The sequence below is a fragment of the Halichoeres trimaculatus genome, unplaced genomic scaffold (genome assembly GCF_033239565.1).
Source record: "Halichoeres trimaculatus isolate MK-OKI-2021-1 unplaced genomic scaffold, fHalTri1.1 fHalTri1_scaffold_11, whole genome shotgun sequence".
NCBI classification, from domain to species: Eukaryota; Metazoa; Chordata; class Actinopteri; order Labriformes; family Labridae; genus Halichoeres; species Halichoeres trimaculatus.
In genome coordinates this window covers 24,474,373-24,499,253 of record NW_027437189.1, presented here as the reverse complement: position 1 = coordinate 24,499,253, position 24,881 = coordinate 24,474,373, and the positions used below count along the sequence as shown (strand labels likewise).

Below are 24,881 nucleotides of genomic sequence, written 5' to 3'. Positions count from 1 at the left end.
AAATGTTGAAATAAATCGTTTATGCATACTTCCTTGCCCATAAAAGACAAACATCGTGAACAATGATGAAAAATTGTTATTCTGAATTCATTTACATGAGCTTAATGAAACACAGTGACATTTCTGATCAATTGAAATTATTGGAAAAGAAATAATTTGCAGATACAACTATACTTTACAATGAGAACTTGTACCTGCAGAATGAGAGTTTTTCATCTACACACTAGTGTTAGTGCTGCCTTTTTCAGTTCATTAGGGCACAGTCTCTTCCTTCAGGTTTATACAGTTCATGCCCAGAGCGGTCATTCACTGAATGACACGGCACAAAGCTTTGAAATTAAGATCCATGGTGCATAGACAGTAATATTAGAAAACCCCATTCACTGCATTAAAATTCTATACTAAGCCTTAATTTTCTCAAAGCAAATGATTCCTAACCACATTAAACTTGTTTATCACATACAAACTCTAGAGCAAGTCAAAACTGCATCATTCAGGAAGAAAGCAAAAAAAAGTGCATTCTGTGCAATATCCTGTAACACACAGGCACAGGATCAGTTCATATGAGTGTATTACCACCTTTGAGGTAATTGTGATGACAGACCAAACAAAGCTGATTTATCTATAGGTATCTATGTGATGTTAATGGTGAAGATTTGTGTGTCAGGCTTTGTTCTTGTCCTGTTTGGGTCAGGAAGTTTGGATAACAGGATGAGGTTCACTCCACTTGCATATTGCGCAATAGAAGACCCTTTTTCACGCCTCCCTGAAGCATCCTGGCGCCAAGACTGGTTCCACTGATTCCATCACTACAGAGGAAAAGAGAATAAACACTGGCTTTACATGTTAACAAAAACTAAACAAAAGCAGTCCCATCTATCATTTAATGTGGTCAAAAAGGAAAAAAATGACCTTAACAGTAGAGGAGGAAAAACACATGTTGGAAAAAATACTTTATCATTTTCACACATCTAACACCAACTATTAAATTCACACAAACTGCAAGGTGATGTTCTTAACTGGGTCTTACATGGGGCTGAACTTCCTCCTCTTAGGATCTGGGGGCTCAGGACCATCTGTAAGTCTCTGCAAGAAAAAAAGTGGGATATAAAATTGATATGAGCTGTATCTAATCATGAATCCACATAATTACCCTACGTCAAGTTGTCAACTTGCCTCTTTGCCTGCAACTTCCTGCTGGACTCTCCTCTGCTCCAAGTTTTGCTGAGAGAAGGTGGAGAAGGAAGAATATAGGGTGAGTTATTGGTGAATGTCATATTTTTACACCAATCATAAACAGATCACAGAGAAATCTACTCTCAGTGCTTCTGTGAAAATGTTAGCAGGCTATTTTTGGACTGTGTTAGCACCTTGTGCAGCTCAGAAAGCTGCTGATGCCTGATAAGGGCCTCCTTGCTTGGAAACTGCCTCCTACACAGCAGACAGGCAAGTTTGACCCAGTCTGTCATTCTCCCTTCCTTCTCGTCTTTATCTCCACCTTCTTCTTCACTGTCAGTTTCTCCACTGTAGGCTGGGACCAGACCCTGCTGCTGAGGTGGGGAGCGCTGAAAAGTTAGATATAACTAGTTATTATCGACAAACAGACATAATGCAGTGATTTAGAATGACAACCTGCTAAACCCATGGACTCACCTCTGTACTTTGTCTAATCTGGTCCAGGAAAATCTGAGGTCGCTCAGACAGTGCCCCCTGCAGGACAGAAAAGGAAAGTACAGACAATGTGTAATAAGCAGGACAGGAGCAAGTCCAAAGATTGATGAAAATTCTTCTTGTTTATTCCTAATCCTGCTCCTCAAGGGCACCATTGTGTCTGGAGCAAAGCAGTTTATAGAGGTTTCACTTACCTTTTTCTCAAGAACAGCATAGCCTGCATCCGCACTTGCAGATTCTCTGCGGTCATCCAAGCGACTGTGGCCAGGTGTCCTGGTGAAACCAGGTGGTAAAGCTGTGGAGCCCACGGCAGGGGAAGAAGACACAGACCGCATGTTCTCCTTCTGTCTGTTGAGACTCTTAGCCCAGCGCTCCATATCTTTGGCAATCTAGAGATATGAACACCAAGTCAGGCAACATTCTGAATAATTCCTCAGGGAAGACTTTCATTTTAATAAGCCATAGTTCAGAGGCTTAGCATTGTGCAAGACAACTTGATACTTCTTGATACCAAAGTAAAACCTAGAAGTATCAGAGTTATCCATTGTAGACTACCTGTTGAGCAGTTTTATTTCTGGGTTTGTCTTTTTTCTCCTTGCTGCCAGGAGAAGCAAAAGGAGAGTCTGAAAGGGCGGCACCAACGTCGGTAGCAGCACCTTCACTGTTGGATTGCCCAGCAGCAGGAATGTAGGTTTGCTTCTCCCCATCCCAGTACATGTAGTGCTGAGTGTGAGGGTTGTAGTAGTACTGCGAAGAAAAGGAGGACACACAACCCAAATGAAATGCTGTTTATTTTTACCTATAACACTTACACATGGTTACTTAAGTCTTTACCTGGGAGGTTGGGTCATAGTATAGACCTGTGAGTGGGTCGTAGTAGTACCCTGAGCTTTCATCATACTGATATGTGGATACATCTGGAACAGCTAGAGTCAAACACACCAAACAGATCCTTAAGGGGCAGATATTCATTTAAACCTTGAGAATCATTTTTCAAACACATTTAGATAATCAAAGCTCTACGAGACATTTTCTTACATACATTATTCAAAAAGAAAACTCAACCACACAAATCACTCAACCTGTGAGAATACAAGTGACACAAAGTCTTACGATATTGTTGTAGCTCTTGTTCAGTGCCTGGGGTGGCAGGTTGGCTTGGCGTAGCTGGTTGTGGTTTTCCCACTATCTCAACCTGAGATTCAAAAACGTTTGAACACCAGTACAGTCAGGATATGCAGAAACACAAGAGCCCATGAGATGAGAATTAAAAGGAAGCAAAAATAATGTACCTGTGTGACTGGAGTGGTGGTTGCTGTGGTTATGAGGGTAGTCTGTGTTTTGGTGAGGGGGGGCACTGATCTTGACGTCACTGCATCAGCTGGAATGGAAGCTGCACAGGTGGCAAGTTTTGACAGTTTTTTTCTCACAGTTATATAAATCCTATATTCATAATTCTACCCATCCAAACACCAACACGTATATAGATGTGACACCAACCTGTGGCTGCGCCTGTGTAAGCCCCCATCAGAGCTGCTCCTGGACTGGGCAAAGCAGTAACTCTGACATCTGCCTGGGCTTTAAAAGTTGTGCTATCCAGCCCGGTGAATTCATTTCCATCCTGACTGTACGTCACAGCTGCCCCCTGTTGGTACACTACTGAATCTATACTCTGGCCTCCAACTGATCCGTTCTGAGCTGTCTGGAAATTCAAAATATTTTCAAACATCATATGAAACAAAAACAGTGGTATTTGACTATATTCATACAGTCTAAAATGAAAGCTTTGTAGTTCATTTCGAAAGGTTACCTGTGTTACAGCCCACTGTGCAGCAGCTATAGCAGTGCTGGCCACTGTAGCAGCACTTACTCTGCTGCCATCCGTCAGGAACACATCACTGGTATCGAAAGAGAAAGAGACCATTTTTTTAAGAGGTGCCTGGTTACTTTTATTTACAACAGTTATTCTTGTCATAGTAAAACAGAACGCTCAATGTTATCTTTAGGGCTCCAGTTTCTGTTTGATTATCTCATCTAAAACTGATTCAGCTGGTTTGAAGCCACAATAACACTCTTATTGGAAAACAAAAACATTTGTATGTTTGGGTTTTCTTTGTTGCAGCGTTAGGGGGTGGGAGTGCTAACCGTTTGGAGCCTTTGGCAAACTCCACCACAATAGTCTTCCCATCAATAGAGAGAGCTGGCTGAAGAGCCTGCAAGATCTGGAGCAGCTGAGATGCCTCCTGTTGATAAAACAAACGGAGACCTCTGAGTCTGTGTGGGAGACATTGTATGTAAGCACTGGAGTGTGGGAGAAACTTCATCTGTAAACAAACATTACGAAATGTTTTCGTTTGGATATCAATGTTTTACATTTGTTCTGTTTATTTATCTGGCACTTGTGCATGCGTGTGTTTGCTTCATGAGCTTTCTCACCACGATGGTAGAGAGCTGGAGAAAGGCGAAGCCCCTGTTGAGATGTGTGTGCTTGTCTTTGATGAGGCGAACATTGGAAGGGGAGAGGGTAGCAAATGGGGCCAAAGCAGATAAAATGGCATCCAATGAAGTATGTGGACCCAGGTTTCTGAGTATTAGAGCTGGTTTTCAAGAGGATGACACAGCATATGAACATTAAACATTCTATTAAACACAGACACAGGTTACTGTAGTAAAATTAAGCATAGTAGAGTCCTTTCTATTCTATGGGAATGGGGCTTTAAAAAAAAGGAACTCACTGTCATTGGCAACATCCGCCTGCTGTGCAGCCTGTCCTGGGTTGACAGTGGGTCCAGAGGAGTGGTAGGGTGCAGGCAACGGCAATAAGCCCTGGGTGCCCTCCTTTTGAAGACTGATGGGTAAATCCCTTTGGAGCTGGGGCAACTTAAGCTCAGCCTCTGGGAAATGACAACATGCCATTAATTTACATTCATATCTATTTATAGGGGTGGAAAAAAAAAGAAAATCGAATCATCAGGATTTTTTTTTTAAAATATCAAAATCGGGATTCTTTGTTGAAAAGTCTTTTTTTTTTTTTTCAAATTTGGATTTGAAAAAATGTGTCACTTTTCTCCATCAGAGGGTTAAATGTTTCTCTGACTCACGTGATGTGCATTTTATGGTAAAATATGGCTCCTTGTATAGTCAGTAGACATTGTCATTATCATTTAACTTTTTCTCATGGCCTGGTGCTAAAAAAGCAAACCAAAAATCACAAAAATAATAAATATTGAAGAATCGCAATTTAAATCAGATCCGCAACCCCAAAATTGTAATAGAATTAAAGTGCAGGAATAGCACGTTGTACCAGCCCTATCAATTTCATATGGAAACAGAGCTTGTTTACTGTAAGATTACAGAAGTTTAGTACTTTACCTGATTTAGGCACACTGCATTTGAAGCATTTCTCTCTCCTTTTAAAGTTTTGCACCCCACACTGTTGAAACATTAAAAGACCAACTATTACATTGTTGTTGTTTTTTTAAAGCAAGCTTATATACAGTTTCTGATATACAGCTTCAGAATTCCACATATTCACACAGTGCAAACACATTTGCCCACACAACCTTATTGCAGAGCCAGTCCTCATTGGCACGCGGTTTTGGGTCGCTGTAGTGCATTGACACTCTTTGTCCCAGAATCAACAGCACTCCCTGAAAAGAGAGAAAGAAAGAGAGAGAAAGAGAGAGGGGGAACAAAGAATGATAATCAGACATAATTGGGCCACACATGCCAGAGAAAGGCCTCATCTCACAAGAGATGAGAGCGAGAGGAAGGGGAGAAGAAGAGAGAGGAGGACAGAGAGAAAGAGCAGAATTGAGGCTGAAAGAAAAAGGACACCAGAGAATTGCAACCTTCAGCTTTAGGAAACTGGGACGGACTGAGGATGGTGTATGTGTAGTCTTTGGGGTGTCCATTTTTAAGGACACAGCATGTTTGTTCAATTGTGTCATCCCTCCCCCCTTAAGGGGAAACCTTTTCACAGTTTTCCACACATCCCTTCCCACTGTCACCACCTTTGCCCCCTAATATATAACCACTCCACTAAAAATGTAACAAATAATGTAAAAATGAATGTGAAGAATTCTATTGCTTCTGAGAGAATGTAGGATAGTCCATGTGAGGAATTATGTTTAACAAAAACTGTCGAACTACTGGAGACATGGTTCTGTAAACTTAGGACAAAGAGTGAGAACATGTCACTGAAGAGACGGGACTCAAAGAGAAGCTTGTATCAGACAAATGATATGCAAATGTGACTGGGAGGGCCCAGGTATGAGAACTATGTCGTTGGGCCCCTGACAGATGAATGTCAGCATGACATAACATGAATTTTGCTTGCTGTGGATTTCTGTGTGGGAAGAAAACGTGGATTTCCCTCAAAAGGATCGAGACTTACCTACCTACCTGCTTCAGAGATGGAAATGTATGTCTCATCTCTGCATGTCTATGCCATACTGGAATGCATCATGTGCACATGACAGGGCTTGAAGTGACTGTACTCCTGTCCTGATATGAACCCACTCACCCTACTGTATGTGTGTACATGTGTATGTGTGTCTGTGTAAGGGAGAGTGACCTGGTTGGTCTCCATCCAGCGGGTGGCCTCCTGTATGACATTAAACTCGACGAAGGCGAATCCTCGGCTCTGACCTGGACACCGCCCAGCGCCATGGTAACCGAACAACAACAACAACAACATAACAACAACGCAGTAGGGGGTTAGTGCTTCATTTCCAGAGGAGAGAGACCCTGTATCAGCACTAATAAAATCAGGCATTGCTTCCTCTCTCCCTTGGGAATAATAACACTTTGACAGCCAGTTTAAGAGCTGCTGTCAAATTCTCTTCAAGGGTGGGAGGACGCAATGTCAAGTATCTCCACAGGGTCAGGGAAAGAGGGACAGAGGGGGGTTCCTACCCACTCATTAGTATAAGCTCTGAGGCTTTAAATGATGAAGCACCCAGCCAGAAAACACACACACACACACACACACACACACACACACACACACACACACACACACACACACACACACACGCACACAGGCACACAGTCATACACATGCACGCCAAACTTGGTTACTCTGAGAGTCAGAGTACAGTCAGAACTATGTAGCACTGTGGTTTAAGGTCTCCACTTTAATGCTCCAAATCCTTTCCATGCATTATGAAAAGTTAGAGACCAAAATTTGATTTATAATATTTTAAAAACACAGTGTGCAGGATCTGATGGAGTGTGATCACAGAAGTCCATCATTCAAACAGAGAAACAGTGATGTAGGGGTGAAAGAGACAGGCAGTGCCGGGGGACTGCAAGTATGCCTGAGTCAGATAGGCTCACTTAACAGACAACCAGCAAGTTAGCAGAGAAGGTGGCCAGTGAGAAAATGACCCTGATAGGAAACCTTTGGAAAAGCTTTTCTGTATGGATGACGCACACACACAGACACACAGACACACACACACACACCTCAACAGTCACAAGTTCAAAAATAGCAACAATGACAAACACTTTCAGACAAATCCTGCTTCTTCGTCTCATCTAAGTTGACACTGTTAGTTCGTGAGCACTGTTCATCTACTCAGACAGATTTCGCTTGGAGATAGATGAGGGCTGAATTAAGAAGAGGAATGGACAGTAAATGAGCCAAGGTGGAAAAGGAAAAGCAAATGTGGTAAAGGTGTGTCACCTAAGACTGTGTTCATGCATTCTTTTCTTGAAGAAACATATTCAGAGGACTCTCTCCTTTGAAGCATTCATGAATGTTTTGTTGCCCTGTGAGCACTGGAAAGACTTAAGACTCCAGAGGATCAAAGAACCAAAGCAACAATCAAAGCAGAAGCCCATATAGTAGTCTGCAAATGTGTGATATTTGCATTAGCAAAAAATTAAAATGATGGAAAAAAAGACATTAGCAGAGAAAGCAGGAAAAGGTGCTACAACTATTGAGAACTCAAGAAAAGACTGACAAGGGGAGAGCAATGGAAATAAAGAAAGAGCTGGTATTGAATGAGTGGGACATTCAGGGAGAGGAAAGAACTAAAAAAAGGCAATGGACTAAAGCTCACCTGAAGATTTGTTCCTCATTAGGCGAACCTCCCTTGGCTGGATCCCCTGTTCCTGAAGCTGCGCTCGGATCTACGCACAAAGAGACATTCAAGGTTTTTGAGCAAAAAAAACACACACACACACACACACACGCGTTACTGTCATTTTAACCCACCTCATTGGCAGTGGCATTGGGTGGCAGCATGCGAAGCATTATGATGTTGCTTGGCCTCTGGTTGTGGTCTAGATCTGCACGGTAATCCTGGTCCTTTTGATCCAACTCTTCGAGAGAAGCATCTAAACCAGCACTTCCACAACTGTGCTCCTCTGCCCCCGATGAAAAAGCCTGCATTTGAGAATTCACACATTAGCAGAACATGCTAACAAGAAGATAAAACTGCAGCAGCTCTATGAGAAAACACAGTTTGTTATGACTCACTCTTCGCTTCACGGCCCCACGAGAGTACCTGTCCTCCTCCCTCTGTCTTATTGCGCTGTATTCCATCTGTTCTCCACGTCCCCAGGTGCCATCCCTACTCCCTGAAGGAGAGGCACAGTTCTCAGAAAAGCCTCTTCCACCTTTCCCCCGACCTCTTTCCTGTAGCCCAGTGCGTGACTGCTCAAATTCCCGCCGGGATTCTTCCTCCTCTCTCTGGATCAAAGGAAGGGCTTGATCAGGCTGTGCTTGCAGACAAGGAGGCCACTGGGGCCCCTTCCCGTCTCTCCTGATGTCCCCTCGGCCTTCTCTCAGGTGAAACCCTGCACGGTTTTTGGGGCAGCCAGGGGAGAAGTCATGACCACCTAGAGCTTGCTCCTCCTGAAGGTATGGACTGTCCTCCTCTGATCCGACATCGTATCCTGTTGTTGTCTCCTCATCCTCTTGACCATAACCTCTGTAGTCCATGTCCCGAAAGTTGTGATCATTGTGGGTGTTGCCATAGCGACCTGTGCGATCACCTCGCCCACCCCTGCTGTCCATGAGGGGAAGCAGCGAGGGTCCTGTCAGACACTTTCACTCTTTAGAAAAGATGAATTGTGCGAAATGAACATTGAACTCACCTTCGCTCATAGTCCATGCTGATTTACGGACACTGGTCCTGGTCTGACTTTTATTCCTGATATAGCATTGGATTACCTGGAATCACATTTAAATGTGATGATGAAATACTATGACCAGGACTTCTTTAAACTTTGTAGAGCAGATGTACATGTGCATGGCCTTGTATAAACCCAGAGTTAACTCAAAAGCCAGTACTTTGCTGATTATTAGCCCAGAGGCAGACAGCAGCATCTTGCCAGTAAACGCTGTATTCATATATACTCAAAGACTTTTAACAACTTGAAAATGTCACTTTTTAGACACCATTTTGAGTACTTCTCTTCAAAAGGAACTCCCAAAGAGTGACACAAGGCTTCAACGATAATGCATGTGCAATGCACAAGCACAAACTTACATCACAAACAGAGGTAGTCTACAATGACGTACGACGATCAGCTCACTTAGCAGCCAAGCTAACTATGCTTGCCTGACGTCGGCTAGCTCGAAAGGGCACGAGCCGTCTCCAAACGGTTGTCAGCCTTTGCAAACACAACTGCAGTTTTTCTGTGAAATAGGACCGACACTTACCCCTGCCGAATGCAACTAACGACAGTCCTTTGTATGTCACGTTGTAGACAAGGTTTAATCCGTATTTTATTTTCTCTCAAGGAGCCAAGTGTATTTTTTTCAGAGAACCAAGTGTAAAATGGCCACAGCTAGACATTTCAAAGTGGGCGGGATCAGTACCTGACTCTGAAATTTGATTGGTGTTTGGCAGAGGAAAACATTTGTGACGAGGTTGATTGGACGAGACAACCCTAAACTGGTTGCCCCATTGAGGGATGAACTAGAACACTGGAGATAGATAACCTGTCTCGCTAAAAACATAAAAATACAAAAGAATGACATATCTTGAACAGGTTATGAATGTTTTATTAAGGACAAAAAAGGAAATTAATGCCAGAAGTATAACAAAGACTGATGTAATCATAAATGAATAAATGGATCCAAGAAACACATAAATACCTTACAACAGAAAACCCCAATGTCTTTATTTGAAAAAAAGAGGAAGAAAGAAATCCAGAAATCCTAATAAGTCACAGTACAAAAAAAGAGAAAGGTAAATGAAAACTGCTTTAGCAGCCCACCCCAAAACTGTCCAGCCATGCACCCTAAGGTTGACCTCTAGTTAATAAAACAAAACAGTTCTAGTTAGAATTTATCATTTAACTGACATGAGCTGATCATAACAGCAGGATTAAGTAAAATGATTAAAATATGCTAAGAAAATTAGAGACACCAACAATAAAGTTATAGAACAATAATGACAATTTCATTTCAAGGGGAGATTGGGAAGATTGCAAAAAAAGGCAAACTTGAAACACACAATAATAACATGTCCTTACAAGGCCTTGTAAGACATACAGTACATAATGGACATTATAGTAATAATATAAGCCTATTATCTAAAGAAAGAATATTCAACTTATCAACTACACCACTCGTGATTTGACCCACTGATTAACACAATCGAATGAATCTCTAGTACACAAAAAAGGTCCTACAAAGTCATAATATGTTTAACCTGATTGTGCCTCTATGTATAGTACAATGTCTTCCAGTAAAGTGAAGGTTTCTATGTCACTCTGAGTAGCTGTTAATTCCATTACCCACCTGAGCCATAAAATGTGGCTGTCAGGGGTAACTTTGGCATGGAAACAAGGAGTTAGGTCAGTGACGCAGAAGGCCTTTCCATGCATACAGTACATAGACACTTGTTAATACACACCCACACAAAGTAACACACATTCACTGCATGCAGACCTGCACTGGAGAAAACAAACCACCATACAGTTGCACACACTCATACTCACACCCGCACACACTCTTAAGTACAGGTAAGTAATTCAGTATGGGAAAAACATCTCATACAATCTAGTTTAGGCATACCCCTGCATAGCGCCTGAGTCAGAATATGAGCCTGAAGGAGCCAAGTCAATGACAGGGAGAAAGCATTCACAAATGTGATGTTGGACACAACAAATGACAAAAGAATACCCAATCTGAAATTATGAATCCCAACCCCACAACTTAGTCTTCTTGACCCATGCTCTCAAGGCACTACATGTAGGCGATACTGTGTAAAATCCACTTAGACATGGTCTTAATTCAAACCTATTTTACATTTATGTATTTCATCTGCTTTTCTACCCAATGTTCCCATCATCTTTGGCCCAGTAATGACCGTTTATAGCTTAATTCTAATCATGGCACAATGTAACAAGTTCACATCTACTCAACTTCGAATCACCCCCACCAACTGCCCTAGAGATTTTCAGATCTAAAAGTGTTTTATAAAAGCAAGCGAAACGTTATGTAGCCCAATGAAGAGACCAAGGATTGACGTGTAGAAGCCTATCAAATTACTAAAGTTCTGCTGTAATCTGCTGGAGATAACTGGGTGATCACAAATTGAGCATCTGAAAAACTTTTCTGGGCCCTCCCCAATATTCTCCCCTTTTTCAAATCTCAATGGAAGCTGCCCTCTCATCTGTGCTTGATGGCAGCTCCTTGGTCTCCTAGAGCCTATAACAGAAGACAAGTCGACTTCTTGCCACGTTTCTTGGCCTGCAGTGCTGCCCTAGTTGCCATCTCAAAGACTTCCCTTACACCATCTTTGGTTTTGGCAGAGCACTCCTGGTAGCCGTAAGCTGAGATGCGGTTTGCCATTTCTTTGCCATCTTCACCTTTAACTGGCTCCTAAAAACCCACATGGGAGAAAATGTTAACATTTGGAATTCACACACAAACATGGACAGTTCTGAACCAAAGACAAAAACTGACCTGTTTCATTTTGGCGAGCTCTCGTCTGGTGTGCTCATCATTGCGGAGGTCTTTTTTATTGCCTACCAGGATGATTGGAACATTTGGACAAAAGTGTTTCACTTCAGGGGTCCATTTTTCAGGAATATTTTCTACATTGAGAGGAGGGGAGAATACGGTAATTAGTTAAACATAACAATATGACCACCCAAAGAACAACTGTGCGAGCGTAACAAAGACAATACCTAAACTGTCAGGGCTGTCTACAGAAAAGCACATAAGAATAACATCAGTGTCAGGGTAGGACAGTGGTCGCAGTCTGTCGTAGTCTTCCTGACCTGCTGTATCCCAAAGTGCTAGCTCAACCTAAGAAGAGAAAGAGAAAGTTACATGTGAGGACAGATGCTGGAAAAAATATTATGTGGGGGACTGGATGTTATTGTCATCATTTTTCAGAAACATTGTAAAGCAAAAACTCAATAACTATGCTGCTGGTGGTGAAGAGAGAAATACATCTACAAACGTAACACTTAGCAAAAAATGGGTCATGGGGAATTCATTCAACTGTTTCAACAATGTACTGACTTGTTTTAAATAATAGTTTTTCCATCAAAATGACAAATTTCAAATGTGCTTTAAGTCCAAACTTGTATCACTGGTACAAAACACATAATATCCAGTACCAACGTGAATGCTCCCCCAGCCACCGGAAAAATTAAACATGATATTTAATGATCACAAAGGGGTGAAAAAATAATAAGTGACATTTTACAGATTTTTACACTTTGAATAAAGTAACTGTTTGATTTTTACAATGCAGTTAATGGTTTGTTACAGCCATACTTGACAGCGTACCAATATGAGACATCAGAATTATGCTGTGTTATTGTCAATTTTGTTTTGTTTACTTTTCCAGCGCACAAGAAAAATGTTTTAGGCTCTTCAGATCTAAGTATATCAAGCTTTATCTATGAAACAATTTTCATACATGAAAAAGTATATCTAGAGAGTTCTATGACTCACCTGTTTCCCATCCACCTCAATGTCTGCCACATAGTTCTCAAACACAGTGGGGACATAGACTTCTGGGAACTGGTCTTTACTGAAGACGATAAGCAGGCAAGTTTTTCCACATGCACCATCCCCAACTATCACCAACTTCTTTCTGATAGCAGCCATCTGTGAAGAGAAAAAATGCAAAACATGTTTCACGTTATAACTAACTATCATATCTTGCTATACCACTTACCTATAGACAAGCACTAATGTTAAAAAAAAAAAAAACACTCACATTTGAAGCTGTGGATCGCTATAACTTTCCCTTCGCTGAAATATCACATTAGAAATAACGTAACCACTTTTCACACCGCTGAAAACACCGGCAGTCCGGCCTCTCAGATTTAAGTTTCTCGCACAGTACGCTGAACACCGAGTTTAATGTAAACTTGATGGCAAGTCTGACAAACAGGGAATCTACCTCGAAGGTACAGGCTGTAAACATTTAACATTTCCGTGCTGCGTTCCCATTCCTACCGAAACGCTGAGCAGATCAGTCGGGCCTGTCAAACCACCTAACATTAGCTTGGTTTAGCACGAAAGCTAACAGGGTTTACGTGGTTAGAACTTGTGTCATTCAATGTTTTCTTTCTGAAACCTTAACTACAACACTCAATACGCTTATGTAAACTTTGAGTTAACGAAACAAGCCCCGGCTCAAAGTTAAAAAGCAACCAAAATGAAAGATTACCGCTTGATGTTTCTGTGTCCGCCTTTCTCCTCTTCCTGACCGACTGGAAAACTCCGCCCACAGCTAATACGCATGCGCACACTCACTGCATTTGTCAGATGCTGAACGTTCAGTTAAAAATGCGCCTTGTAAATTAATTTGTTGAAGAATTTATCCGTCTTTTTAACAAATAAGGTATTATTTTAATAAGTTTTATAATTCATAAAGTAGAAAAAATAAAACAATATAACTTGTTATTGTTTTTATTATTATTATTATTATTATTATTATTGACTAAAGTATAGACAAAACAACCAACATGTGGTTTCGTCCATATGTACAGTGGCAGAAGAAATTGATGTAAAAAAAAAAAAATAAAATAAACATACATAATAAATAAATATTAAAGAGCCCACTGTGATCTTTTATGATTCAGAGTTATGACCATCTAAAGGAGTGTTTGCATACTAAGACAGTATAAAGATATATAGCAACAGATTATTAGCTTCAAATTCAATTTTCTTTCCTCAAAGCTGTTACTACAAATGTAGTGAGAGAACTTGCGTAACAAGAGTTGTGACAGGGTTCTTCAAGACAAGACAGATTTCTGCTTATGTTTTTATGGTTCATCTCTGCGCCATGTGCATTTACAGCCCTCACTCCAGCCGAGGACCAGGGCACAGGGGTCCATCTGAACTGTTTCAACTCTCACACTGAGTCCCTTCAAAGCTTCTTTATGATTTAGGAGGGTCACTCATCTCTTAGCCCCCTTAAAGTTAGTAAGCATTCCCTCTTCTCCTCCCCCTTGAAGTTTATTCAAGGTAATGAGATTGAGAAGTTCACAGATGCCAGCACTGCTCCTCTTATTTGTTTCTATGGACACTGGAGGTAAAGTTGCTCTGATTGGTTCTCCGGCTCAGCCAGTCTGAGGTCTACTTCCTGACTGTGGTTGTGGTGGTGCTGTTGCTGCGCTGGTAGAACAGCACATAGGCTTGATTGGTCTGAAGCTGGTTCTCTGAGACTGGAGTCACACTGTAGGAGGGCAGAAGTGGGTTCATGTTAATATATGAGAAAAACAACACAGATTAAAAAATCTGTCCAAAGATGCTGAAGACTCTATAGAAGATGGTCTGTAAGGTTGCTGGGATTTATGCATTGAACAGACAGATTTGAGTAAAGAATGAGTCTCACCTTGAGTCATTGTAAAAGCACCAGCCATTCTCGTCTGAGCAGCAAGCTGTGTAGTGGCCCATGTTTACTGTTCCAGCATGATTACATATTGCATATAGATTATAAAGAACAGGGCCTGTAGGGATAAACAAGATATAATGACTTAATTCTTCAATTTGAGTATGTTTAATTAATCTATTTATTGGAAAAAAAAACAGGATTAATGAACCTCTACATTTCAAACACAATCTAACCCAAAGAAAAGTTTAGTTATGTTACCACAGTCCAAAGGCCCATAGGGTCCGAGGTCCAGGTTTGTGAGCGGGAAAGACACATAAGTTGTGCTTTTACTGATCGACCAGCGTGATGTTGTGAATCGATTCAGATCTGATGGGGACTGTTAAGCTCAATAACTTTCTTCACAAAAATATGTTCATGTCATTATAAAGTCCTGAATTAAGAGTTGCGACCAAGGATACGGATCACAATAACCTGGGGGAACCTCTGGATGGACAGGCGCTTGGTGCACTCTGTATGCCTGTTACACCTCTCACACATCTGAAACACACAAATAAAAAAGGCATTCAAAACTTACTCAAAACTATGAATAAAAATGTGTTTTACTTCTATTAACTTTTAAAAAATATAACTCTTAAAAATCTGTTTATGTTACGTTTTTTTTCTGTTCTCTGAAAACTAAAACTTAGGTCTTCCACAAACTTCCAGAACATCTCTCGGTGGAGAAGTTGTATTATGAAAATAACAGTAGGTATAGCTTTGAGCTTAAAAGACCCAAATAATAAGTGTCAGTTAAGAAACTTACTTTTAAGTTGTGCGTTGATTTACAACACTGTGTGTATACAGACAGTAAATTTCTTGCTTTATTATGCGCTACCTAATGTTTCGGGCCAATTTGACATTTTGTTTTGGATTTGGGAGGACACCACTAAGCTAGCTTTGTCTTTCTCAATCTTACTGCCTGTTTATAATTCCCTTTCCCTGTGATGTTTGTTGGTCTCATTTTGAAAAGACCAGTGAGAAATGTAAATGTTAACTGGCTACATTTTTGGTGTCAGCAGCATGAACTGACTTTATATTTACTCCTCAAAAACAACAAAAATGTAATGAGTTAATTTTTCTAAACTAAAAGTTAAAGTCAGGGGTTGACAAAGTCTTTTGATCCAAATGGTTCCCAGGTTACCACTCCACTTGATGCATTATCATCCAGTGGTTTTTCACTTACCGGTGAATTCTCCTTGTCTAGTTTCTCCTCCTGGGAGAAGAGGTCCAGGCACTGCCTCAGTGTCACCTCCCCTGATGAGCTCTTCTTAGGGATAGGCAGCGACAGATCACAGAAAACGTCGAAAGTGTTGGAGTAGTGGGAGCACACGGAACAATGCAGCGAGCTCCGCAGCTGACCTGAGAACAGATCTGAGAGGAGGATGGCAGGAATGATGAATAGTTTCCTTTATTAGACAGATAAGAGTGATAGATCACAACGATTGCTCTCCTTACCAACTATTCTGCTGTCATCTCTCTCCAGGTGCTTCTTCCACATGGCAGCTGCTTCTTCTGAAATCCTGGGAGGAGGTAAAGAGGGGGACACATTTTCAAGAATATAACGTAAGACCGTATTATTTTTAGTTATTTTTTTTTAATATGTGAGGAGAATTATCATTCTCCTCTGTCAGACAGTGTCAAAGTAAATGTGATGCTAGCTTTTGCAGGGGCTGGGAACATATTCAGACTGTACTGTTTGTATGCAATGAATAAAAAAATGGAATCGATCATTTCTCAAACTTAAAATTTGTACAATTTTTAGTACATGATGCAATATTGTTTGTTTTTTACTCTGCTTCATGAATTCACTGTGCCATGGTTAAGCTTGTATTGCAGTCTTAGAAATACACAGTCTTACTGCTCACCTAAATCTGGCATATTTCTGTTCAGGTTCCTTCCCTGTTCGTCGAACATACGGCCTGCGGTTGATTTCTGTGTGCAGCTTGTCCAGTAAAAACCTGAGAAACTCCTGCGCATCCTGTTGACTGAAGACAAAGACAGAGAAACACATTTCTTTCCATCACTGTTAAAAGCAGCTGTTTCCTCACAATCCTCAACTTATAAGCATAAACAGTTTTCAGTGCTGAATGCTCAGATGGAAGATGAACTGCATGATTTGTAAAGAGTCTGTAAAACACAATCTTCAGTCTCACCTGTAACCGCTGAAGTAAGGCACTGCATCTTTAAAAATACTATAAAACTTGCGTGGATTCACAACAGTGTCTCCTTCATTCACATCCCAGAGGCCTGACAGCACCTGGGAGAAAGCTGGGCACAGAGAAACAAGAAGCATTAAGAAAAGATTTTTTTGAAAATTCAGTACTTGGGAAGGGGAAGCAAGAGTACCTTCCATGAGCTTTGCCTCCTCTTTTGAGAATTTCTCGTGCCTGTAGGACTTTAAGATGCAGTAGTCTCGTAGGCCACATGTGTGAGACAAACATTGAACGACTGCATTCAGGAAGCACTAGGTTAGAAGATAAATAAAAGAGACGTTGAGCTTGATTAAGCAAAAAAGAGGCACAAGAAGTATCTCAAACTCTTCCTGAATGATGTGACACTTACAGTGTTTCCAATGTTTCTAAGGCCAACTCTTCCACTCCCCACTGTGAGCTGCTCTTTCTGAAAAATAAAAACAGAAAGCTATTCACACTTTCTACATGCTAGTTACATGACAGAGCATAGCAGTGACTTGTATCTGTATATCCATATAGTGTAGCGCTTGCATGCCCTCCTATTTGACCCCTGGTATGAACGACATGTTACTGTCTGTCTGATTTAACCCCTTCATGTCAGAGTGTGTACTGCAAAGGTGGGACAGATTTAGCCTTCTTATCCCATTAACATAACAAGAGAGGCTAAAAAGAGGTCAGCTCCAAGCCCTCATCCTATTAGAGCCCAGGGAGTGCTGACAGGTGTTTAAACACGTGTGTCAGTGTATACTTTCCATTGATTCCTTTACACAATATCTGTGACTGTGTTCATGCTAGTTTCATGAGTTTCCCTACATTAAGAGAAACCATGCAATCCTGATGGCTGAGTTGTCAGTTAAAGATACTATGACTGTGTTTTTCCCACCTCTGTGTCAGTAACCAGAAGCAGGCCCATCAGTGATGTGTAGAGGACGGACTGGGAGATGTCTGCCGTCTCTCTTTGCAGGCCTTTTTGAGACACCAGGGTTCGACACAAGGCCTCACAGGAGGGCTCAATGTTGACGCCGCTGGCTCCGGGCATCCTGTTTCACCAGTAAACCTCGAATGCGTAAAGCCTCCAAAAGGCTTCCCAAAGGAGGAAAAACCACGTGGTTCAGGAGCACAGTTTCTTTACATGCAGGGTCAAAGGTGAGCGAAAAGTGGTGGCGGAGCGTCAAGGTCCTCTTTTGTTAATTAAGGTGTGAAGCAGATGATTGAGTTTTATCCCTCTGTTTCCTGGGAAAATGCTGAAAGACGTCATTCACAGCTGAGGGAGAAAAAACAGGATTACTTTGTGAATGAGCATCCCTTTCAGGTAAATCCTGGTCTTGAATAGATCGAGTTGATCCACTCTGGCTCACTTTCCGCTCTCACGTAATTACAGCATGCAGAGCAGCACAGAAAGTCAAGGTCTGGCAGAAACCTCAGTGAATTCGCAAATTTAACAAAGCATGCCTTTAAAGTTTGGCTGATCCGAAACCCAGGTGTACCACCCCTAAAACTCAAAAACAGAGCATGCTAATCTTACAACCAAGTTCTGTTCTGAGATACAAGCTCATTTTTTGTTGCAGTTTCATGCAGATGGAAGAAATCTTGCAAACAAATGTAGTTTACACATAAAAACCTTACAAAATAAGTAACACTAATGGATAAACAACGTGTTTTTGACTCACCTGATCACTCGGTCACTCTATCTGTGGACAAACTGTCCCCACAGAACTGCTCCCATCACCTGCTGAGCTGTTAAAAATGCATAAGGGGACATCTACTGTTACACCGTGCGACTGTATGCTAGGACTGAAAGTCTACCTCTCCTTCTCTTTCCTGCGCTGTCACCAGTGTCAGAGACAGAGAGAGGCAGAGAGGGGGGGGGAAGGTGAGGGTGAGAAAGAGTGGGAGGATAAGCATCACTAATCTTGTCTTTTTTAAATCTTGTTGGCTATACTTAGATTTGTCTTTGTGTGCTTTGCCAAAAGTGCCCACAACAAACTTTTGAGTGTCAGTTTATTAAAAAAAGAACAATACAGAAACAATGAAAACAAGTTCACTTCTCACATTCAGTAATACTGTTCAGACTGTGTAACATTCTTCACCACAATCACACTGTCCCATCAACCAAGACAACAACAGGAAGCCAGCCATGATGCAAATTCAACCATCAAAAATCTTTGTCAAAAAGTTCATTTTTTGATTTCAACAAAGTCACTGTACAGATTTTCAGCCACTCCAGAGGTCTCCTGGTGTTCAGTCTCACATTCAGCGGCTTGTGTGGTCCGCCATCTCTGTGTCGGAGCTGAGGCTGAGCTCGGCTATGTGATACAGGGCGGGGTCAGGGTGCAGCGAGAGCTGCGACTGACTGGTGTGAGCCGTCCTGTCCCTGGACTGGACGATGGCCTGCCGCAGACAGCTGATCCACTGCTGCTTGCTGAAGGAGTCGTTGGCTTGCAGGCAGTAGGGGTGAGCTTTGGAGCGCCCTCTGCTGCTCACACGGAAACAGTTTTTCACTGGGGAAATGGAGAGAGAGGAGAGATGGGGGAAAGGATGTTACAGCAGATGTTAGGTTTTAGTGGAGTGGAGCAGCACTTTTCCCCTCTGTTTTTTTTTTTTTCATTTTATCTATATTTACACTACTTATCCTTTTTTAAACAGGAATCTTCAAACACAAGCCAACTTAATGGAAAATGAACAACATTGTATGACGAGCTTAACTCTCAGATGCAAAATGAATACTTTTCAAACATTTTTATGGTTCAACCCATGAAAAACCAATAACTCATTGAAAACTATCCACAGGGTCCATTTCATTTAGCAGCTGTTAGGACACAAATTTGTGGTGTCTTGATCTTACCTTTATCGTTACCAGTGAAAGCTCCCCTGAAAGAGCCCCCTCCAGCAGCCTCTCCATCAGGGATCTCCTCCAGATTTATCAGGGCGTTGGGCAAAGGCTGTCTGTATACGTTAAACACTTGACCTCCATCTTTGTCCTCCCCTGGCCTGGACAGCACCAGCGCAAGCTCAAACAGGAAGACATGCAGTCGCTGTAGGAAGACACAAATGTAAGTACGACATCTGTTTGAGCCTCTGAGGTCTGGGAGGTGCTTTAGAGTTACTCTGGCCAAAGGTCTTTTTAAAAAAACTTTTACACCAAACGCTACCACCATTTTAAATATGACGAAGTGACAAATCCACAAAATGACCTGAACTGTGTTTTATTTATTTAACTCAATCTTGTTTTACTTCTACTTATATTGTGTCTTATATATGTTTTTATGTATGACATTTTTTGTACCTCAGAGATGTCTATCTCTTGTTTTGGTGAGCCAAAGCCAGCTTTGGTGGACAACAAAGACATATTCTATTCTATTCTATTCTATTCTATTCTATTCTATTCTATTCTATTCTATTCTATTCTATTCTATCTTCAAATGAATAATCATTCAGATGTTATTGTTACACCTCTAGTAAAATCATCACATGAAGAAAAACTATATAGAAATAGAATTAACAGCAAATAATTAGTACAAAATGCACTTTGAATATGATATAAGAAGTGCTTATTAATGTGTTCGTAGCCAAACTGAGCATGTCTGCAGTCAAACAGAACATGGAGCAGCTACCTGGCCTTTGTTGTTCTTCAGCTCCCCATGGCAGTACAGAAAACGGGACTGCTGGATCTCTGGTAGTCTCTGACTCTCATCCAGGTAACTCAGAGCCCGTCGGTAGAACTGACACTCGGCCTCTCCTGTCTTCTTGTTCACCTCTCCCACGATGCTCTGAATCAGCTCCAGCTACACATGACAATAATAATCCTGCATCAGTGCATAACTACTATCATCATTTTGGGAAAAAGGAAATGTCCCCTGAAAACTGAGAACTCAGCAGATGAAACAGAAACTCTGTGCAGGATCATGAATAGGAGAGTTGGGTACATATGCACTGTGTGAAGTCTGATGCCGTCTGCATGATATACGCACACTGATGGATTTAATAACTAAGGAAAACTAGAAGGTGGTTTTAGGCAGCCTTTATGAACCTAATACTCAATCCTTATACAGTATTGATTGTAATTTGATAAGGTAAATGTATTTTACTGACCAAAGTGTTTTGAAAAACCTAGGAATCAGATGGACACATTTTTTAATTTTCATGCCTCTGACAGAATAAAAAAGACCGACCATCCACAAGCTTTTTAAATCATTGATAAGTTGCAATGAAGATTTTTTTTCTGCAGATGGAAAATTTAGTATGAATTAATAAAGGAGGCACTGTTAACCATGCATGGGATATGTACAAGACAGCATTAGTGTGCATACTGTTACCTTCACAACATGGTTTCCTGTGACAGTGCTGAGGCCCCCCTTTAACTCTGTGTGTATTTTTTATGGAAGTGGTAACAAACATACCCTGTACAGTTTCAAGATATCCTCAAACAAACATGTTCCTCGACCCACGCTCGTACATTTAACATCAATGTTTGGATACTGGGTCAAATCTGACCTGAAACATGTCAGGGTTAAGGCTGGGGTACCCTAAGGGTCAATGTTCAGATTCTGCATTGTCCTACATCAGTGTTTCTGTGACGTCACACTAACTTCTGGACACGTGAAGGATGATAAAAGACACCAACTCACAGCATCAGGTAACGTGTCCTCGTCCGGGTGCTCTGGAGGCGTGCACTTCTGGATCTCTTTTAGCAGCAGCGGGTATTTGACCAAACGACTTCTGGGAAGATCCAGAAAGTTCCACAGGTCCAGTTTTCTGCTGAATGAGGACTCCTGACACAGGCGCAGGAAACGCTCCACTCTTTTCTCATTCTTTTTCTGGTCCAGCAGAGCTTTAGCCCAAACCTGGTTACAGCAGTAAGTAACATAGGCCTCCAGGCAAGGAAACTGCAAGAAGAGGAGGAGGAGGAGAGGTTACAACAAAAACGAGAAACTCAAAGTCTGATAAAAGCAGAGAGAGCACAGTCTAAACTCTGTGACACTGGTTTAAAGAGGAACAAAACAGAGAAGATACAGGAAGTGGAGCAAGGAGGGTTGTGCCCTTTTTCACTTTGTTTCCATGGAGATACTCACCCAGTTCATCAGAGTCGGCCCCACCTCACCGACTGTTTTCTCTGATCCTCTCAGACGCTCCAGACGACTCAAGAGATCTGGATAAATCAAATAAACAAAGACGTGGACATTTTATTGATTTTTGATAAATAAATAAATAAATAAAAGTTTTACATCAACTTGAAGACAAAATATCACATTCAACTTCTCAACTTCAAAGAAAACATCTGAAAACGCACACTCTGTGACAAGAAGCAAACAGTAGGCAATGAGTGAACCCTCCCCTTACCCTATTTTTGGTGAGAGCGTTTTTAAAACAGAAAACCATTTTTTAAAAATAGCTTCTACTTTGCTCTCAAAAAAAAAAAAACCCTCTAAGCACAGAAAGATGTAGAGAAAAAAACACAGAGAGGGGCATATCTCTGCAGCAGTGTGTGTGTGTGTGTGTGTGAGGAGAAGGCTCTGAGATCAGCTGGGTGAAGAGTTGGCAGAGAGGTGCTTCACCTTCATGGAGAGGAATGAGAGAGTCCAGTGTACCAAAGATTTGTCCGCGCTCACTTTCTGTCAGGATGTCCAACTTCAGCATGGGCTCATAGTACACCTACAAAGCAATATGAAGGATTGAATCAATGTAGGAGACCAAAGACGTTAGTGTGCTCTTCAATAAAGTATTTATGGTAAGATGCTTTTATACCTTTCTGACCAGCATGAGGTCATCAATGAGTTGTCTCTCCCCCTGAGTTAGCTCGTAGATCACCTGCAGGACACAAACACCAACGTGAGGATGAAACGTGCAAAAACACATTCTTGCACACAGCGTGAATTACACAGCATGAGTTTCACAGCTGATTGTTCAATAAAGGAAGTTGAGTCTAAAGTGCCAGCTCACATCCTCTTTCACAGTCAGAGCTGCTTCACAGAAATAAAGCGCTGGCATTGTTAAGCCCTGCCCACACTGCCACCACCTTCCCAAAGCTTGACCTACATACCCCCTTAAATAGGACACACTTTGTTTTGACTCATCTAAACATGCTGTCCTTCACACCTCTTGCCGTTTGATTTCCTTTGCAGTGAGGTCATGACTCTCCACGGTGTCACTCCAGCACTGGCTGTTGCGCCGGCGTGGAAACGACGAGGCCTTGGTGCGGGAGCGCAGGGGGGCTGGAGGTAAAGGTCTGGCCTCAGTGCGAAAACTGATAGACCTCTGTGAAAAAAGCAGAGCAGTCAGACTCGGGCATGGAAAAGAGGCATTCGCAGCTCATTGTGTGTGACAGCAGGTGTGTTACCGAAATAGACTGTCCGATGCGTTTCAGAGCAGGGGTCTTCACTGGTGTTATGACTCCTGTTAGGCTGTTGGACTTAGCCACTGGTTTGACCCTTTTATTACTTGGCTCCTGGGGTGAAATCACATATTTAAGTCAGGATCTGAGTTTGGTTAAGATAACTGAGCCACATGCATATGGAGGTTATCTCTCTACTGATTGGTGCACAGTGCTGCACAGGACTTCAAAACACATCTGGCACCTCTGGAGCAGGTGCATACCTCTGAGTCCTTCATGTGCTCAGGCATCGTTTCCCCCTCCTCATCTTCCTCTTCATCCTTGTAACACAGAACAGGTCACGAAACAGAATACAGGACAGGTTAACAGAGAGCGAGGAAAGTGAAGGCAGATATGGAGCAGGCTGTGATGTTGCATGGTGCAGATGTCTCATTTCCTGTGTGACACTTTCAAAGAGGAAGGAGGGTGAAATTGTGCCTCTGTAGTAAAATACAAGATGTCTGCCATTTTTTTTTTTTGCCTTGATAACCACATCAGCTGTATGCTCAGTGCAGCCTCAGGAAGAGGTGTTTAAATACCTCCACTTAAACCTTTTTTTGAGCTAAGGGTTGTAGTAAAATTTCATGCAGACTTTTAGGAAGTGACTGGCTGAGATGTGGCAGCGTTATATAAATAGATTTCAAAGTTTGTGTGCTCAGAGCTTTTGCAGCTGCAGTGAAAATCCTCTCGTCAGCTCTGCACTGAGATCTGTGGTCACAAAGGTAAGGTTGACTAACTTCCGCTAGTTACACAAAGAGAGCATGAGAGTGGAGGCTGAAGAAGCAGCAATGCAACAGTTTTTTGGTGTCTTTCAGATTTTACACTCACCTCTGTGATTCTGATGACGGGCTCAGGGGTCGAGTCTTGCTTTCTCTTCTTCTAAAAACAGAAGTTCACTTGTAATTTTGTAGTTTTTGAGAGGACATCACTGAGGTTTTAGCAGAAAAATAAAGAGACAAGGTTTGAGGCTTTGCATACCCCTGCATGGTCACAGAGAACTTGTCCTTTTTCAGGTACTGATGACCTACAAAGGAGCAAAACAACCAAAACTTGAGTTTACAGAGAGCTTGACCATGTTTGCCTTTACCACAGCAGATTTTAGGACTTACGTTGATCAGATGCATTTTTAACCAGAGTACTTCATATTATCGCCAGGTACAATTCTAAAAACTCCTGTCAGTTTCAGCCTTTAAAGTTGAGCACATAACAACGAAAGACGGAGAGACAGAAGGTCAAATGTAAAAGGTATCATACCAGGAAGTCTTTGGTTCACCACTCTCCTCCACTTCCATCTTGTCTTTTTCTTCAGAGCATTTTTAAACACTCTTCACATTCTCAAAATGAGAAAGGTCGTCAGGTTCCAGCTTCACACTGACTTCTGTTTCAGTAACACACAGCAAGTTTTAGTCAGAGCTCAGTGTGCTTCTTCCTCCTCTCGTTCTTCCTCATCTCACAATCGACCACATCCTTTTGAGTTGCACATACTCATGTATCCGCTGTTCTACGGGAGGAGGGCTCAACACTCAACTTCTACAACAAAACTATTGAAATGACAGTAAAGTGGTAGATTATGCATCTCAAGCATCAACACAAGATTAAGTCGGCATAAATCTTAAAACATCAGCAAAGTGTCGATAAAGATCCCTGTTCTTCTCTCTTATTCTCTGAAATAGAAGATAATGTTTTTCATCTCAAGTTGTCAGGTAGGCGTTGAGCTGATTCGGGCTCTGCTTCCCGGATGTGCTTTAAAATGAAACTTCTGAGAAAGCCACAAGCAGGTCA

General features: G+C 41.7%; 4 protein-coding genes across 6 annotated transcripts; all 4 read right to left on the bottom strand.

Moving 5' to 3' along the window:
* Positions 1 to 36: 36 nt before the first annotated feature.
* On the bottom strand, positions 37 to 9,483 carry rbm10 (RNA binding motif protein 10). 2 transcript variants are annotated; one of them, XM_074681532.1, is made up of 23 exons: positions 9,347 to 9,483; positions 8,779 to 8,854; positions 8,159 to 8,690; positions 7,895 to 8,065; positions 7,740 to 7,809; positions 6,248 to 6,321; positions 5,235 to 5,321; positions 5,044 to 5,104; positions 4,407 to 4,565; positions 4,108 to 4,268; positions 3,817 to 3,914; positions 3,482 to 3,569; positions 3,172 to 3,373; positions 2,964 to 3,064; positions 2,785 to 2,866; positions 2,506 to 2,597; positions 2,227 to 2,418; positions 1,866 to 2,060; positions 1,654 to 1,710; positions 1,371 to 1,565; positions 1,177 to 1,224; positions 1,031 to 1,086; positions 37 to 809 (listed from the first exon to the last, which is right to left on the bottom strand). In XM_074681532.1, exons 2-23 carry the CDS (start codon positions 8,793 to 8,795, stop codon positions 719 to 721), a joined length of 2,829 nt encoding a protein of 942 aa, XP_074537633.1. In that variant the 5' UTR covers positions 8,796 to 8,854; positions 9,347 to 9,483; the 3' UTR covers positions 37 to 718. The 2 variants fall into 2 exon arrangements, with proteins under 2 accessions (XP_074537633.1, XP_074537634.1); XM_074681533.1 differs by having other exon boundaries at positions 8,159 to 8,687.
* A 208-nt stretch (positions 9,484 to 9,691) lies between these two features.
* LOC141799118 (rho-related GTP-binding protein RhoA-C-like) lies at positions 9,692 to 13,408 on the bottom strand. Its single transcript, XM_074681227.1, has 5 exons — positions 13,329 to 13,408; positions 12,605 to 12,760; positions 11,827 to 11,947; positions 11,603 to 11,733; positions 9,692 to 11,518 (listed from the first exon to the last, which is right to left on the bottom strand). The coding sequence occupies exons 2-5, from the start codon at positions 12,758 to 12,760 to the stop codon at positions 11,345 to 11,347; spliced, it is 582 nt and encodes a 193-aa protein (XP_074537328.1). The 5' UTR covers positions 13,329 to 13,408; the 3' UTR covers positions 9,692 to 11,344.
* A 311-nt stretch (positions 13,409 to 13,719) lies between these two features.
* Positions 13,720 to 18,434, bottom strand: usp21 (ubiquitin specific peptidase 21). The gene is made up of 12 exons (XM_074682039.1): positions 18,400 to 18,434; positions 17,613 to 17,993; positions 17,100 to 17,156; positions 16,884 to 17,001; positions 16,691 to 16,805; positions 16,403 to 16,522; positions 15,993 to 16,057; positions 15,721 to 15,908; positions 14,957 to 15,035; positions 14,757 to 14,864; positions 14,499 to 14,613; positions 13,720 to 14,339 (listed from the first exon to the last, which is right to left on the bottom strand). The coding sequence occupies exons 2-12, from the start codon at positions 17,766 to 17,768 to the stop codon at positions 14,240 to 14,242; spliced, it is 1,221 nt and encodes a 406-aa protein (XP_074538140.1). The 5' UTR covers positions 17,769 to 17,993; positions 18,400 to 18,434; the 3' UTR covers positions 13,720 to 14,239.
* A 296-nt stretch (positions 18,435 to 18,730) lies between these two features.
* On the bottom strand, positions 18,731 to 24,569 carry arhgef3l (Rho guanine nucleotide exchange factor (GEF) 3, like). Of its 2 annotated transcripts, none has more exons than XM_074681626.1 (13): positions 24,354 to 24,569; positions 24,078 to 24,123; positions 23,928 to 23,978; positions 23,324 to 23,380; positions 23,067 to 23,174; positions 22,826 to 22,984; positions 22,475 to 22,537; positions 22,285 to 22,381; positions 21,802 to 21,878; positions 21,358 to 21,615; positions 20,344 to 20,514; positions 19,575 to 19,764; positions 18,731 to 19,230 (listed from the first exon to the last, which is right to left on the bottom strand). In XM_074681626.1, exons 1-13 carry the CDS (start codon positions 24,389 to 24,391, stop codon positions 18,983 to 18,985), a joined length of 1,563 nt encoding a protein of 520 aa, XP_074537727.1. In that variant the 5' UTR covers positions 24,392 to 24,569; the 3' UTR covers positions 18,731 to 18,982. The 2 variants fall into 2 exon arrangements, with proteins under 2 accessions (XP_074537727.1, XP_074537728.1); XM_074681627.1 differs by having other exon boundaries at positions 23,928 to 23,975.
* Positions 24,570 to 24,881: the final 312 nt, after the last annotated feature.

Excerpts from the sequence above, each read along its gene's own strand:
- rbm10 (XM_074681532.1), bottom strand. Across the intron at positions 6,322-7,739 it reads AATGAGGAACAAATCTTCAG|GTCAGAGCCGAGGATTCGCC; the intron begins GTGAGCTTTAGT and ends GGCGGTGTCCAG. Across the intron at positions 1,566-1,653 it reads AGATTAGACAAAGTACAGAG|CGCTCCCCACCTCAGCAGCA; the intron begins GTGAGTCCATGG and ends CTAACTTTTCAG.
- LOC141799118 (XM_074681227.1), bottom strand. The coding sequence starts at position 12,760 with ATGGCTGCTATCAGAAAGAAGTTGGTGATAGTTGGGGATGGTGCATGT. Across the intron at positions 11,948-12,604 it reads TTGAGGTGGATGGGAAACAG|GTTGAGCTAGCACTTTGGGA; the intron begins GTGAGTCATAGA and ends TTCTCTTCTTAG. Across the intron at positions 11,734-11,826 it reads AGACAGCCCTGACAGTTTAG|AAAATATTCCTGAAAAATGG; the intron begins GTATTGTCTTTG and ends CTCTCAATGTAG.
- usp21 (XM_074682039.1), bottom strand. The coding sequence starts at position 17,768 with ATGCCCGGAGCCAGCGGCGTCAACATTGAGCCCTCCTGTGAGGCCTTG. Across the intron at positions 15,909-15,992 it reads AGATGACAGCAGAATAGTTG|ATCTGTTCTCAGGTCAGCTG; the intron begins GTAAGGAGAGCA and ends TCCTCCTCTCAG. Across the intron at positions 14,614-14,756 it reads CTATGGGCCTTTGGACTGTG|GCCCTGTTCTTTATAATCTA; the intron begins GTAACATAACTA and ends TTATCCCTACAG.
- arhgef3l (XM_074681626.1), bottom strand. The coding sequence starts at position 24,391 with ATGGAAGTGGAGGAGAGTGGTGAACCAAAGACTTCCTG. Across the intron at positions 23,979-24,077 it reads TTCTCTGTGACCATGCAGGG|AAGAAGAGAAAGCAAGACTC; the intron begins GTATGCAAAGCC and ends TTCTGTTTTTAG. Across the intron at positions 22,538-22,825 it reads AGGAAATCAAACGGCAAGAG|GTGATCTACGAGCTAACTCA; the intron begins GTGTGAAGGACA and ends TGTGTCCTGCAG.